The 16807-nt window shown below is 40.2% G+C and overlaps 1 protein-coding gene across 4 annotated transcripts in view; it reads left to right on the forward strand.

The window, feature by feature from the left end:
- The first annotated feature begins 3783 nt into the window (after positions 1-3783).
- Nfia (nuclear factor I A) overlaps positions 3784-16807 on the forward strand; it is a 360710-nt gene continuing 347686 nt past the window's right edge. For 2 of the 4 annotated variants that reach the window (XM_046451022.2, XM_058581522.1), the window contains exons 1-3: positions 8235-8370; positions 9099-9156; positions 14527-15058. In XM_046451022.2, coding sequence (XP_046306978.1) covers positions 8267-8370; positions 9099-9156; positions 14527-15058 — 694 coding nt within the window. In that variant the 5' untranslated portion in view covers positions 8235-8266. Of the gene's footprint in view, positions 3893-8234; positions 8371-8484; positions 8504-9098; positions 9157-14526; positions 15059-16807 lie in introns of those variants that run through there. The other 2 variants (XM_046451018.2, XM_046451020.2) reach the window with 2 other exon arrangements.

Genomic DNA, 16807 nt, shown 5'->3' on the forward strand with positions numbered 1-16807 from the left:
TGAGGGCCTCATTAATTCCTGTGTTTAATTTTACTTGCAGTGTTTATCATTTAAATTGCTATGTTAGTCCTTTGAATGCCTGTGGTGGTCACTTTGTTTAAAAAGTGCTTCGGATGATATAGGATTTAGGCAAATCAAGAAAATGTAAAGTAATATCTCTGTGTCAAAATTATTTAATTTATACATTAAACAAATTGATTATTTAAAATATTGCAATTTTGAATTATTACTCTAATTCTGTAAGACTCTGATGTTCTAGTTTCCATATCAATGTCTTACAAGAGGATTATGTTTTTATTTGGGTCAACAAAGCAGAATTCCTGGAAGAGCCTACTATTTTCAAGGCATAAAGCCAACTTACATGGAAACCTGAGGCTCTCAATGGGGTTGGCAACACAAAGTCACCCTACTTGATGTGCACCTGATTTCCAAGGGCATGGTAGAGCTAAGGCTACCAGAATGAAAATTCAGAGGGTAAGAGGAATCAAAAATCATGCCAAAACAATGTAAACAATCCACGAAAGCTATTGTTTCTGGTATTATTTTAATATTATTTAATATTAGTAGGTTTAAGGACATAGAAGTGGCAATTTGTGGACTAGAGAGAACCTCTTACACTACTGACCATCCTGTATATCTGGATATTTAAATTTTGGCAGGATCCAGAAATATTTCACTTCTAAATTGTTCCTGTTGATCAAAATCCCTGAAAGATAATATCAGTGTTGGATTTCCCTTGCTTCCTCACCTCTCTCCTGCCATCCACTCTTTTTTCCTTCTGTTTTTCATTCATTCCAGCTATGCCATAGCATATGATATCCTCTTCTTTCTGTTCTCTTTGTCTCCATTACTAGAATGATCTTTCTAATTTGCAAATCTGACCTTTTACATCTCTTGGCTAAATACTTCTGATGTCTTCCCAGTCCCCCAAGTGAAAGTTTAAATAGTTCTTAAGACTCTTGCCAAGGCCTGCTTTTGTAACTTCACCCTTAGTTCCTGTAAAGCAAGCTAATTCAAGTTAGGCAATATTAGAAATACATTCCTATTTTTTTTTTTTTTTTGCCCATTATATACATTGACACCACTGTTCTTTCCCAGAGAGGAATGCCCTGCTTCTCCCTTGCTCACCTGACAAGTTTATACTTCTGGCCCAACACAAACATCATTTGCTCTTTTTTAGCCTCTATGATTATTGTCACACCTACACAAAATCGATCGTTCTATTACCATTTGTTCTTTATATATACCTAAAATGGATTTATCACATTATATTATTATTAAGCTTTGTGTCTTCTTCCATAGGACTGAAAGTTTCTTGGAGGCAGAGATAATGTTTTATTCTTCTCTATTCATTCACCGTGCCTAGAATGTGGTATTGTTATAACTACCATATATTGGGTACACTAAATACCCTAGGCATGTTACATACATTATTTTAATAATTCTCATCTTCCAGATGGGGAAGCTAAAGCTTGCAGAGATTAAATAATTTGACTAGTGTTCCATGGTATGACCAACATTAAAAAGTTAAGTTTGACTCCAAAGCCTATGTTTTTGTTGACTAGATGGAAACATAAAAGGTCACTTTGAAAATGGTGCCAACCTACCCCAGTAAATCAAGTTAATGAGCTAAAGACAATGTACTGAAAACTCCTTGTTATCAACTATGGACATGGCCTGGCTTACTTAGCATTAGGGATTATTTAGACCATGGCAATGCAATACGCAGAGCAGCACAAAACAACTTGATATCTCTTGCATTTCAGAGGTTCTTAACTCTTGACAAAACAGCCCTCCACCTCTCCCAATAAGTTGATGTTCTATTTTACAAGTGTTACATAATGGTCTCAAGTTCACAAGACCTGACCAGCTGAACTAGGCCTAGAATTTTATTACTTCGAAACACATTTTGTTTTTCTTTTACTTAAACGGCTATGTGCCATCAAGTGTATTTCTAGGTGAAAGTAGTATGCCAAGTGGACATGCTTGGTGAAGGACTGGATTAAATGCCACAGGCTTTGTAGAGTAAGAGAATACCTGCTTCTGTGAGAAGCAGGCCAGAAGAGCAAAGCTTGTCTAATGCCAAGGACAGCACAGTATGAAACCTCCCAGAAATGCTGATCGGTTGACTACTGGTGAAGTGCAAAACTAAAACCCAAAATGTGATTCGAAATAAAATATGAAATGTCTCTGACTTCTAATTCAACTGTGTAAATTCTTATTATTAATTAGGTCCTTTTACAAGAATATTAAGAAAATCTGACAACTGACAGGTTGCTTTATATTCTTTCTGACTTATTGGATAATTTTTATCAAGTAAGCTAAACAGACATTCTTTTTGTAACTTGGTTGGTTATTCAGCAAAATGTCCTAAGCTACTTAACTGAAGCAAACAAACACTTTTTTTTTTTTTTTTTAAATAAAAGCAGCAACACAAAGCTCAAAAGCCTGGTTGTGACTCTTTCCATTTAAAGAGATACTTTCTCCTTTTAGAGCTGTCTGTCCCTGTTCTGCACTAATGGCTATCTTGATGATTAAAACAAACAAACAAAAAAAAACTTTGACATTGAAATATCCAGATGACATGGTCTTAAAGAAAGAGTCTGGGTTAATGAAATAAGACAAACCAGTGAAAGGAAGTACTCCATGTTCCAATAATTATCTTTAATGGCCCCCGCCCCCCATGTCAAAACTCTTAACAGCTCTTCTCTTATGGGGAGAGAGGGCTTGCCTTACACTTTGTGGAACACGGGATTTGTAAGGATATTGGCAAATTAGATGCTTGGCAGTTACAGTAGACTGTCACTGTATCTTCTGCTTTAAAGGAATGGCTTTACTCTTCAGGGAGCCCACCTAGCAATTCTATGCTCAGCCATCTGCAGAAAATAGAGCCACTGTCTTTTTTCTTTCCAAAACCCAGGGTGGATGCTTTATCTTACTGTAAGTTCTCTGTGACATTTTGCACTCTCTAGATTTAATGCACCAAAGAGGATCTTTAACTCTTGGTCTATACTAGTGCAAATAAAGGTTAAATCTCTCACTAACCACTATGAACTAGCCTAATAACTCACGAGAGGCTCTGGAAAAAGAAACCGAGAAAGCAGGTGTGCAGACTTGATTAAAACTTGCAGAACCCGCACAACCTCAGGCGAAGGTACTATATCCTCACATCTCCCAGTACTCGCTGCGGGATCCACAAGCAGGGGAACTTCCACTGCGCCAAAAACAGGATCCCGTGAGCGGGGCCTAGTAACACAGGGGCTTTTCTTCAGAACCCTGTCCCGACCCGAGCTTGCGCTGAAGGCAGGGGCTCCTATTGGCCACACGCAGTGGGGGAGGAGGAGACTGGCGGGGAGAGAGACGGGAGGAGGGGAGAAGGGGGCAAGGCCTTTTCCCTGCCCCCCTCCAGGCCCCCTCAGCAGTCAGCCGCCGCCGCCTAGTGCGTGGTTACTATGCAAATTGCAGCGATTGCGGAAATAAACAAGAGGGTAGGGAGGGAACTGAGGGACTGCCGAATGGATTGCAACTTCTGCAAAGTCTCATACAATCCAAAGCACACAAGGCATAACCAGAGAGAATCTGAGACCCAGCCAGTCCAGGTTGGATCTTTTTTCAGGAGAGGGAGAGGGAGGGGCGGGGGAGGGTTGAGAGGAGAAAAGAGAGAGAGACAGCGTGCATTGCCATTGCAAAAGACTTCTGATTTGGAGTTAAAAAAAAAAATTCTCCAAGAAGCCTGCAATTGGCCAACAGCGTTTAAAAAAAACCTCTTCCGGGTTTCAACGGTTCCAAGTTTATTTAGATATTTTTAAAATGCAAAAAAAGGGGGACAACAAATGAAGCAATTCGTCTGAGCATTTTAAAGTTTCTCACGTACTCTTTTTACATTGCAATGGTACGTGGTACATCTTAAACTTTCTATTTTACATTTATACGATATGCATTTTATAAACAATAATGGTAGAATGATTTTGCTTAATGACTAAGACTTTAAAATTTCTCTAGCTCGCATATGCACTTAAGTGATTGCTGCGTAAATGTCTATTGTGATGGTTTTGTTTTAAAGATGTAGCTTTGCGGATGGTGTTTTTGCTATGTGGATCAGAGACCGGGTTTCCTTTTTTTTTTTTCTTTTCGGGATTTGAAAAAATTGCTGAGCTTAACAGATTTTTTTTTTCCTCCTAGCGCTTGCTCGGTTCCAGAAAGGGGTGGGGGGAAATCCTGTACGTGCTCTGTTCTGTAAAAGACGTCTGGCCTCAGCAGTCAACCTAACACGAAAAGAAATGTCTGGACCGGGAGAATAATTGACGATTCGATCCTCTAATCAATGAGACAACCTGAGAGATTGACAAAAGCTTTATCCAATCACAAGAAAGCTTGGGTGTACAATGGTTCGCAAGAACCAGAGGGGGCGGGGCAGAGGAGATCTGAAGTTCTCTGCGGCTCTGAAAGGGATGGTGTGGTTCAAGCTGTCAAAGCTACAAGCTCTTCCGGATTTAGCAAGCACAATAGGAAAGCGTTTGCAAGTTTAAGAAGAAAAAGCTGATTGGGGAACTTTTTGCATGAATCCTGCGCCTTCTCCTTTTCTCTTTTGAGAAAGAAAACTCGGAAAAATTCTATCAGGGAAAAAATTAATTTTGCATTAGTTATTATTTTTACACTTAAGGAAGTTAGTAACTATTTTGGAAGTAGAGGTTCAACTTATTTAGGAAATGTGTGTCTAAAACTTGCCTTAATTTTGGGACTGTAGTGAGCTTTGGGAAGTAAGATATTGCATACTCAGCATTACAGAATTATTCACCCTGATTCTCTTAGTAGCTTTGGCATTTCAAATCCTTTGAAGAAATGGGCAAGCTTCCCTTGAACTCAAAAGAATAGTTTTAAGAGAGAATGTGTCATAGGTGGACTGAAAGCTGTTTTATAGATTTGGAAGGAAAAGGATAAAGGAGTATATTTTTTTGAATTCTGCTGTTTAGGTTGTATGGTCAGTAGCATATAAAACAGTAAGACTGTGCACATTTCCTTTTGTTGTCACAACCCCTGTGGAGGGTGAAAGTGTGGGAGATTGTTGACTCCCTACCTATTAGCTGGAGTCTGGCCTCTTGTTCAAGTCCTTGATGCCAGTCCAGTGGGAACCAACTGTAGCTCGTCTTGGAGACAGTAACTGGCAGCTTCTGACTAAGATGTGTCCTTTCCCTCCTCCTCTACGAACATTATAGACACCTAATTCTATTGGAAAGTGAATGGAAAATTATATGGGTTCTTTCTTTCTTTCTTTTTTTTAATTAAATTCCCATCTATTTCTCAAGGCTTTAGGCCTTCCAATCAAATGCAGTTTGATGTTAGAATTCACTTCGATGCTCAGTTTAGCAACATGATTCAATTTAGGTTTATATGCATATAAGAAAAGTCTGCAAGTGACCAGCAGGTTGAAACTAGAGAAAGAAAATGTTGGAAAATGCTAGTTAATAAAGTTAGTCTTGGTAAGAAGTACAGAATAAATGGTGTTGTCACTTATGAATCCCAGTGCTATCTTCACTACTTTGGGCATTAAAATCTAAATCATATTAATAAGATTTCCCTATTAAGTAACCTCCAAAACGAGAGGTATTTGAGATGTACATATAAGTGAAACCTTATTGACGTAATTTATATATCTAAGAGGATTTCACTAAAGCTGGCAAGGTAACGTTTCTGCAAATAAAACACAGTAAATGCAAGGCTGGGCTCTGTGCCAGGAAGAATATGGATAGCAGAGAGCATGACAGGAGCCTCCTTTGCGCAGAGACAATCCCATTTCAAGGCAGCCTCCTACCACTTGCAAAATAAATGATTGGAGCAGTTATTTCCAATAAGGGGTTTATCCTTCCTAACAATGGGCCATTTATATGATTGCAGTAAACTAGTTTTCATACTTCACCTGTGTTTCCTACCCTGCCCTGTCTAGTCTCCCTTAACCTCATCTCTGCTCTCTCATGTGTCTTGGTATCTTTGTAAACTCTGGACAAGGATTTACTTTTGTAACCTGGGAAGAGGGGAGAGAGTTGGAAATGTTTTTTACCCCCAGTCTGCCCTTTGAGGAACATCTGTTTCTTTGTGTGTGTGTTTAAATTTATGCCTGTTGGAGAGAAAGTTACCAGAAGCCTTTCTGTAACTGTAACTCTTCTACTGTATTTTTCTCAGTCTTGTTTCCAAAGGCTGTAGTTGGAACTGTGCTTTGTAGTGTATCCCCCGCCTTCCACCCCCCTCCCGCGCGGGGGAGGGAGCGGGAGCTGGCGGAGATAGGAGAGAAAGCAGGAGCGGATGTGAAGGGCTTTGGTGCTGAACTTGGATCCAGCCCTTGCCTAGAGGGCGCAAACAATCGTCCCATATCCAAAAGTCTTACGAAGGGCGCCAAAAGTTACTTAAGATAATATTGCTAACCGCAGAAAGCTGGAAATCGCGGGCATATCCACTGCTGCAACAAAAGAAGTTTTTAAAGTGGAAATATCAGCATTAAATTACTTTCCCCCATTTAAAAAAAAAAAAAAAAAAAAAAAAACAGGGCGACGTGCCAGTCCCTTTTTGAAAAAAAATCTTTTTTCTTTGAGACTCAATCAAAAGTAAGAATCTTTGCTGTTTTGAAAAGAGGCAGAAGTGTCTTTTAATACACCCCCCTCCAAAAAAAAAAAAAAAAAGATTTTAATCTGCTCTGGAAGAGAGCTTCCCAAGAGTACACACTCGAAACAATAACTTCTCACTGTGCCTCAGTTACATGTTGGGACCGTCAGCCAGAAACTTCTATCTAGGAAACTTGGAGCGCGTTTTAGTTATAGATCCCAGCAAATGTTTTCGTGGCCAGGGATGTTCTCTGTAACTGGACTTGGCTTTTAGGACGTTTCTCCCTTACTGAAAACCATGAGGAACCAAGGAAATGCAGTTGATTAGTATGGAAAAATGAACTTTCCAAATAAAAAGATTGAAATTATTTTCCTTCACTACTTTATAAATAATCTGAGAGATTTCCAAGGATATTCAGGAGGAGAGGTGGGGGGTGGAGAATTGTTTCTGAGTATTGGGGAATTATTTTAGCAGCAAAGCAACTAGAGAACAAGCATAAAATAACTTTAGACAGATGCAGAATTATTTCAGAGGATTTTATTTAGAGCAAGAAATGTTTCTTGCTCCTTCACCAAAAAAAAAAAAAAAAAAAAAAAAGAAGAAGAAGAAGAAGAAAGAAAGAAAATTGCCTCAATGAAAGTGGCTTTACACATCATTCACCCTCATTTGCCTAGTGGGAATTTCCTCTTTTCAGAGTCTCTCTAGCTATGTCACCTCTACCAAGGAACAGATTCCCCTGTCTGTGTGCCAGTGTCCTATTCAATGTGATACCTTACTCTTTCCTTTTGGAATTTTGAGAAGGGTTGGCAAATGCATCAGGCAGCAAACTGTCTTAGGGACAGAAGAAGGAGAAGATGGGATGGAGATTTGGAAGAGGCAGGTATATATATATATATATATATATATATATATATATATATTTTTTTTTTTTTTTTTCCCATGAGAGAGGAGAGCCTAGAGAGAAAATATGAAGTTAAAAAAAAAAAAAAAACTGGAAAAGCAGGCTTATTGGCAACTTGCCAAACCCTAAAAACCACCCCCCTTTTCTGCCAAAACAATACTTTAGCAAACCTAAAATAATTGCAGGAAGCTCTTTTCCATTTTAAGAACTATTACCTGGGGGAGGGAAAAAGGGGATTCAAAAAGGCACCCTTCCAGTTATGTCCCAGGTAAATGGACCATAAGGATAACCCATGTCCATTTCTGGGCATACTGTTTGTAGATCAGAATATATCCCTTCCCTACGGGGATATTCTTTCATATATATTTTTCCTCCTAAAAAGAAAGAAAAAAAGATGTCCCAGCTAAACCACTGTTGGTTCTGAACGTGACAGAACTTTTTGTATGGCATCTGTGTTCAAACCCACTAGTTACAGAGTCCTGGGAGGGAGAACGCTCATTAATCTCCGCCTTCCTCTCTCCAGACCCCCCCCCCTCTCCAATCCGGTGAATCTTCTGTGTGAAATTATTCCTCACCACCCCCGCTTCTGAATGCCATAGGACTGAAGCTGCCCAAAGTTTACAGGATTTTGTGCATAATTACCTCTGCCGACGAATCTATTCCCACAGAAAGCTTCGCTGGAGAGATTACAATGCTTTGAGCCGTACCGCATTTCAGAGGGGAAAAAAGTTACCTAGGAGGTCTGATTTTTAAAAGAAATTTGCATACATGCAAATGTGTCGCCCGGCCTCCTCCTCGGTGCTCTTCGTGCCCACACAGTGGCCCAGGGGGTGCAGGGCGACCTGGCAAAGTTGCCCAAATCCTCCACCGAGGTCCGCGAAGGTCTGCGGCGGGGGTGGGGGGATGGGGATGAGGAAAAGTAGTTTTGTTTGCTTAAGCACATCCTGTGGCAGCCTATAGCTGCCCGGGAGTACAGACTGTAACTGCTCCTCACTGCGTTACCCAGTAATGCGCTGAGCGGGGAAGGGGGGGCGGGGGGGCCGAGAGAGAGAGCGAGCTAGAGAGCTAGCGAGCGAGCGAGCGAGGGGGAGAGCGAGGGAGCGAGCGAGCGAGCGAGCGAGCGGGCGGGCAGCGCAAGCGGCCGCGGAGGCTGGGGACCGGGCTGGCCGCGCGGCGCCGCAGCCGCCCCCTCCCCCACACCTCCCCCCCCCCCCGCCGGCGGCGGCGGCGCGAGCGGGCGGCGGCTGTGCGGTGCGGTGCAGAGCGGAGGCGGAGGCGGGCGCGCGGGCAGCTGGCGGGCACCCGGCCGGGCCGGCGCGGGAGCGGGAAAGGGTGCACTATGCCTTTAACGCCCGCGTACAGTAGACATGTATAGTGGAGTGTAGGGAAACTCTAGGCGGGGTTAAAGTTCAGCTCATGGAGCGGCAATAGCGCTGGCTGGCTGCAGTTGAGCCGAGTTGGAAATGTGAACGCAAGAAGCAGGCTTGATTTTTTTTTCTCCCCCCTTCTCTCTCTCTCTCTCCCTCTCCCTCTCTTTTCCTCTCTCCTTCTTTCTCCTCTCTCACCCACACTCACGCACACCTCCAAACCGCACACCCAGACGCACACGCACACCACACCGCCCGGCAGTTATGTATTCTCCGCTCTGTCTCACCCAGGTAAGCAGCTGTTTGGATGCGGAGGACTGGAGCAGGGTGTGGGGGGGGTCTGGTAGTGGGGGCTTGTCTGGGTCTGGGCAGGGGGAACCCGGGACCGTCACGCAAGCTCGGCCCGGGGCATGTGTGTGCCTGTGTCTGCGCGTGTTTCTGTGTGTGTGCGCGCGTGTGCCCGTGGGGGGGCTACAGCTTTAAGAAAGTAACTTTGTTTCCATGCGGGTGCATTCCTCTTGCACGGCCATTTGTGTGGGCACATGGCTAATGGCGCCCTCTTATTAATGCGTTAATTAATATCGGGGCGACGGACTGCGGAACGGCGGTGGTTTCGGACGCCCGCACGTGTTTCAGCGGGGTTGCAGCCCATGACACGCTGAAATCTGGACTCAGCGTTTCTGCTGCCCAGGGCAGGGTTCCTGTAGTTCCGCGGCGCCCGGGGAGGGGGCCGTCGACGGAGCCCACCGCGCACCCCGCAAGCTCAGGGCAGCTGCAGCCCCTGGGTGCGGGGAGACGGCGGGTGCCCGTACCCATGGCCCGCTTCCCGGAGCCCGCGCCGCCGCAGAGCCCGCACCTCCCCAAACTCTTACTTTTGTTTATTGTTTGTCAGCCTTCGGGGTCCGGTCGCGGGAGGGACGCGGGCCGCCGTCCCGGCCCCAGCCCGGACAGCGCCCCTCGGACGCGGGCGGGCGGCGGCGAGCTCTCGGCCGAGCGGGGCTGCGTGGACACGCTTCCCCCCGCACCGGCCGGGTGGAGCTTTCGTCTTCGCCCCTCTCTGGTGGCTCTATGGCTCGCTTTCCCCGAGTGAAAGTTTCGCAGCCGGGACGAGGCCACGCTGCGCAGGGCGGCGAGCGGCAGAGGCCGCGGGCTGGGGAGCTCCGGGCCGAGTTGGGCTCCCGGCCGCGAGCCCGAGCAGCGGCCCGGGCCGGACTCCCCCCGCCCGTGCCTCTGCGCTACTCGGGCCGCTCCGCGCGCAGGACGGGGGCAACTTTTCCCCTCCGACTCAACTCGGAGCGTGGGGCTCTTGCGCCCCACCGCCCCTCCTTTCCATGCCCTCCCAGTCCATCCCTCCCTTGTCTGCACCACCCCCAAGCAAAATATTGCTACTTCGCGGCCCCAAATCTGGTCCCTTTTGAATATATTATTTATTTTCTTTGACTAAAAGGCATGAAGTCAGAGTGGTTTTGCGTTAATTTTTTCTTTTTAAAGCAAAGTGTGAGCTTTCATACTGCTTTGGTACATTGCAATCAGACCATTAATCACCTACATGAAGTTATATGTTTCAAATAAAATGTTTATTCACCACTCCCTAAAAAAAAAAAAAAAAAAAACAAAAAAACCTGCTACCACTTCTTGCCTTCATTCAGCAGGAGATAACGGTTTAACCGGAATACTTTGGGAGGCTAAAAAGTATCACATAGTTTTCTCTTTTCTCTCTCGATTCTGGATTTATTTCCCACATGACAACCCTTCTTATTGCAATATCTAACAGTAATAATGCCGGCTATTTGATCTCAGAAGACTCTTACATGCATCTTTTATGTTGAAATGGTCTGTTTGGGATTTAGGCCTAGCATTAATAATGGATAGCAGTTGCTTTTAGTTATTGTAAAAGTTTTCCCCCTTAACAAACTTTCAAAGTTCCTATTTTAGTAACTTGTGGAAGTGTGGAATGAAACTTTTCCAACCACTTCTGGCAAGGTTCACAATTGCATATGGATAAGATGCAAAGTGTAAGATAATTTGAATGAATTAAAGACTACAGTGAAAATGCTGAGATTCGAAGGCTGAAGTTCTAGCTGGCAAAAGTTTGCAACACATAGAACTTGTAGATAATACCAGTGTGCTGCAATAGAGAGCAAGGACCTTAACAGATACTTTAGTGTCTCCTTAAGTGAGTTCTGAAGTGATAAACTTGTATTTTGGGATTGTGCATATGTGAGAATACCTGTGTATCCATGCAGGCCCAGGGTGTGTAGTCAGGTATTTGACAAAGTTGACTTCTATTGGTACCTGACCTATTATCACGTTTAAGAAAGTTTCCTTTTCTTTTTTTTTTTCTTCCTACATATTTAGTAGCATTGATTGATGCATTCACTAGGCCTTCTTCTAAAACACCACTAATAGAAACATTTATTTGGTGTAAAAGTTTGTAGAAAAATGTACAATAAATAGTGGATAAAGGCTCATTTATTTTATGGGAAGTTCTTATAAAAATAATTTACAATTTATTTAATATTCTGGACTATTTATAATACTTTAGAGCTAGTTGTAGAAAGAAAAGCTTAGTAGTTTATTGCTCATTTAAAACAAAAATCCAGTAAGCACAATGATGCAAGTACTCTAAGTGAAAGCACAAACTCCACTTACTTGTATATAATTTTACAAAACTTTACCAGGAAAATACCAGACAGCTTATTTTAATCAAGGTTAGGCATATTATAACTAAATCATGTACCTGGCTATATAATGATAACCAGGACAAATTTATAGGTGAACCTTTAAAACAAAAAAGTAGTTTCCAGAAATATCACTATTTTGTGGTTCTTAAAATTGGCTTGCTTTCAAACAGATCAACATTTAAGATGCTGATTCAAAGTAATACTGCTTTTAGAACAGGTTTTTAGGTTTGTTTTTATTGGTGGCCTGTAACATTCTCACCGACTACTTATGTAAACTATTCTTTTTGTTTTCTCTTGAATAATTTTAAATATTATATAGCTTATGGTATTTTGTTCAGCCATGTGATTTATGAGGGCATGTAATTTTTTTTTTTAAAACAATCATTTATTTTATCCCTGGACGTTTCCTGCAAGCTAGTGACACTCTTTAGTTTGATGTTCTGGAATATTTCTAACCATGAGTCCAGAAAGATATATTTAAAAAAATTAACTAGCACAGTAATTCTGCATGTGAGTAAAGTTATACAGAATATTGTGCACTTTTATTGGCACATTCTAGAAACCTTTGGGGAATAATATGTTATAAATAATTTTGGTGCAAAATTGTTGACTTAGATTATTCTTAACGACTAGTTGATATAGTTGGCCTTTTTTTTATGATGAGATATATGGGCATTTGGTTGGCAGGTAAACAAAATGCTTCTGAACGCGAATGAACAGAGTTTGTAGTTTGCAGTTTTTTGAGGAGCGTTTTAAATATGTCTTCGGACAAATAAAATGCCGTATTATAATATTTATTTAAAATATTATTAGCATTAATAAAACTTTCAGGTAATGTTTTAATATAGATATTAATTGTTGGAGCTAAATTATTCCTTGCATTATAAAATGGGGCTGAGACTTTAAAATGAAATCCTCCCTTTGGTGAAAGCTCACTGTGTCGTTGAAGGGAGACTCCAGTAGTTCTTTGCGTAAGAATCTTGGTCCCCAGCATGTCCTGTATATATAAGAAAATCAGTCATTGTGAAGGACCGTTTCAAACTTAAAATTTGTGTATTTAAGAACATTTCAAGGATGAGCTCAGAATTTTGTAATGTTTAAATGCTCTGTGGTTTGGCATATACCTTTAGCAGATAAACTGTGACTTGCCCCCTATTTCTTCTAAAGTATGGGAATAAGAAAGATTCTCCAACATCAGAAATTTAAAAAATGCTAATGGTTTTTGATAAAAATAATATAATTCTTATATTTTTCTTTTTTCTTCCTCCACTTGAAGAATGCACATGTGTTATGAAAGCTGACTACTTCTATTCTGGATTCTTTTATTGAAAAAGAACAGTTTTCAAACTTAAACTTGAAACATAGAGCCTAAAATTCATGCAGGGAGAAAAAAAATTAATGTCAATTATTGCAGTGATTTACTGTGCATTACATTTATATATATTTGCTTTTAAAAAACCAGTCATATACGGTGCTTTGATGACTGATTATAATTTGTAAAATTTTAACATATTTGACTATTAAAATATTTTACCAGTTTACTCTCAGTTTACATTTGAATACTAAACAATTTAATAATTGCTTTAATAATAACAATATTTTAGATATTACAATTACTTGTGCATCAAAAGTATATATTTAAATCATTATAAGAAACCAAAAAAAAAAAAAAAAAAAACAAACCATTTTACAATATTTGTCTTATAGCCTTTAAAAGTCATCAACTATCTCTTTGGTTTTCTCATCCTCAATTATTTAAAAGTAAATAATTTATCTTTTGTGGGCAGTTATGTGTCAGAAAGAAGTCATATAAGGTTAGCATGGATTAGTTAATTAGAAGTTAGATGTACTCTGAAAGCTTTGTGGAGGTTACTGTTTAATTTTTTCTTTATTTTTATATTTCCTAACCCAATATCAGTATAAGAACCCAGCATTTTGAGTAAAACAGGAAAAACAATTTAAATGCTTTAAGTTCAATTTTATTTCCCAATTACCTGAATTTAAGAGGATTTTTCTGGAGTCTCATGAGCATGGAATATACTAGGTTCTCTGTTTCTCTATGAGAAAAAGCTGGAATAGATTTCCAAAATTAAATGATCCATTTTTTAGGCACAATCATTACTGAAGGCATTTCATAATCACATCAGCAAATTTAATGCATTTAGTTGTAACAGTATTGTCATAGTGACGCATTCTGTTTACTCTCTGGCATGTACACTATTCTTTGTCATTTTTTCTTCTTTTTGTTTAGTTTCTATAGTATCAGCAATTATGTCTTGGGCATACATTTTTTTATTTTAGCCTAATAAATATCCAATTCTTCTTTTGTGTAAGGATCTGCCAATTTTTTCTAATTTTCTGACTCAAAAATTATATGCAACTATAATATTTAAAAGAAGAATCAAGATATTACCAAAATGAATAAGAAACGGAACAGTCTGCGTGCGATGTTTTTAGAGGGAAAGCCTTTGTTTTCATTGATGGTGGAGATGATTTTTGCTCCTAGACTTCCATAAACATTGACTGGCATCTAAATGTTTAGGATTTGCCAATCTGGCGGCCGGGCCCTGGCTGTACTACAAGTGGTGAGGTCAAGGCTGGGACAAAATTAGATATGCCTTTCTTGAAATAGGGTTAAGATTATATATTTTTATAAGCATTTACATGAACTTCATTTACTATCAAAGGGATTTGGGGACTAGGCCCAACAATAGAAACTGATATGCTTTGGTGAACATATGAGAACATTAAAAAAAAGATTAGCAGTTTTTTCTTACCAATCATGAGAAATGATACTGATAGTTTTGTCCCCTCTCCCCTTGACTTCCCTTAGGGATTTTATGTATGATTTGGGTAATGCAATGCTTCAATTGAATTTCAAGTGAAACGAGGAATATTTTTAAGGTAATTCTCTGAAGAAAGTTGTTTCCTCTTCTTTTCAGGCTATTCATATTTTTGTTTTGGTCCCTTTCCCTAGGATGAATTTCATCCTTTCATCGAAGCACTTCTGCCCCATGTCCGAGCCTTTGCCTACACATGGTTCAACCTGCAGGCCCGAAAACGAAAATACTTCAAAAAACATGAGAAGCGTATGTCAAAAGAAGAAGAGAGAGCCGTGAAGGATGAATTGCTAAGTGAAAAACCAGAGGTCAAGCAGAAGTGGGCATCTCGACTTCTGGCAAAGTTACGGAAAGATATCCGACCTGAGTATCGAGAGGATTTTGTTCTTACAGTTACAGGAAAAAAACCTCCATGTTGTGTTCTTTCCAACCCAGACCAGAAAGGCAAGATGCGAAGAATTGACTGCCTCCGCCAGGCAGATAAAGTCTGGAGGTTGGACCTTGTTATGGTCATCTTGTTTAAAGGTATTCCGCTGGAAAGTACTGATGGCGAGCGCCTTGTAAAGTCCCCACAATGCTCTAATCCAGGGCTCTGTGTCCAACCCCATCACATAGGGGTTTCTGTTAAGGAACTCGATTTATATTTGGCATACTTTGTGCATGCAGCAGGTAAGTGCGATGGTGAGAATTTCTTCTGCTTTCTTTTGTGTGTTTCTTTCTTGACCGCCTGTGTGTGTGTGTGCTCCGCCATTCTTGAGCTCTCCAACTTGCAGGCCAGGTACATAAAGCCATTATGGTTTCAAGATAGACCAAAGTCAGAGAAGCCTGAAGGCCTGGGTCTGAGCCTTCATTCAGGTGGAAAAGCCTAGCTTTGAGAGAATTCCAAGTTCAGTTCTTTTGGTAAGTGGTGCTGTCATGGTGTTTGTATCAGACAGGTGTGAAGTGTAAGTCACAATTCTCCTTGAGGGGTGAGAGAAGCCTAGTGAAAAACCCTTGTAATAAATAGTGTGTTTTAACTGGCATGTGATCTATTTAAAAAGCATTTAGTTTGGTGGTGAGGCAATCTTTTTAGTTGCTTTTCTGTGGGGAATGTATTTAACCCACTGGGGCCTCTTGAACCCCCTGCCAATTAAGAAGTTAGTTGGAGGTAAGATTGCTATCAAATTGCTGATCATTTATGAAGGAAAGATAATCATATTAATACCCAAGCTTAGTAGGTTTGTATTTAGGAATTCTCAATGTCCTCTCCAATAGCTAAGGGAAAGGAACCAAACTAACTCTGTAAATAAATATTGGAAGGGTTAATATTAAAAATAACCTGTGTATACAATGCATGAAAACGCTGAGAAGTCACTATTGATAATTGAGGCAATGAGTTGTTTTGATTTTTTTTTTTAAAGAAATTTGTTATTGTTTTTTAAGGCATGTTTCACCTGATCATGTTTCAGTATTTAGAACAACATTCGGGATAAAACTATTGAGGACTGGATAAAATAATGCATTTTTACTTTGTTCCTTTCATCTTGTTTTAGACAAAAGGCTCATTGTGTTATGGGAGAGCTCAGGTCTTGTGTAACTTGTTGACTTTTTATATGTACATATCGGTCTTGCTAGATTGCCTTCATGGCAGTTACTTGAGCCAGATGGAAGAAAGTAAGTTGTGGAATCCTTCCAGTGGATTGTTTTGGGGTTCGTTTATTTATGTACTTTGTTCATAGAGGAGAGAGAAGATAATATCTATAAAGTCAACACTGCACTATTTAATAAAAAATTTTAAGTTCTATAAATGTTAGCTGATTTTTAAAGAAGTCAGCTGATATTCTATTTGCTATTTTTTTTTCGATATACGATTTAGAAAGAACTTTTGTTATCCATCTGTCCTTACTTAAGAAACTGGAGAAATTAATTTTGCAAGCATGTCACATCATCATTTGCATTCTGTTGGCAGGGGATAGATGAGTATTTTAGAAGATGTGCTCTGTAAGCATTTCAAATATTTGGGTTTTTGAAAATGTATACTTAATTATAAGAAGTGCCTGTTGCTTTTGCCATTTCTGGGTAGCAAAAATGTAAAAGCAATACTTCTCGAATGATCTCTAAACGGGAACAAATAGCCTTTCCTTAACCCTCTTTTACCCTGCTGTTAGTTTGTTTTGTTTATGACAGAAGCAAAGTTAAAAATTATTTATATTTATTTGTATATGTAAGTACATGAGATTGCAAAAAGTATTTGTGTCACAAGTGTTTTAATGGAGCACTCTTTCAAATTTTGTGTTTATCTTTTAGATATTTAGGAAATTGATTTATAAATTATAGTGAATTCTTTAATTGGCCAACATAGAAACTTGAGGGTGCCAACAGGTGATATAGATCCTTTGTTTGCTTCCTTACAAGATAACATGAAAATGAAATGCCTGT

Source organism: Marmota monax, unplaced genomic scaffold, assembly GCF_021218885.2.
Source record: "Marmota monax isolate L192 unplaced genomic scaffold, Marmota_monax_Labrador192_F-V1.1 WCK01_AAM20220418_F8-fsc00023, whole genome shotgun sequence".
NCBI lineage: Eukaryota > Metazoa > Chordata > Mammalia > Rodentia > Sciuridae > Marmota > Marmota monax.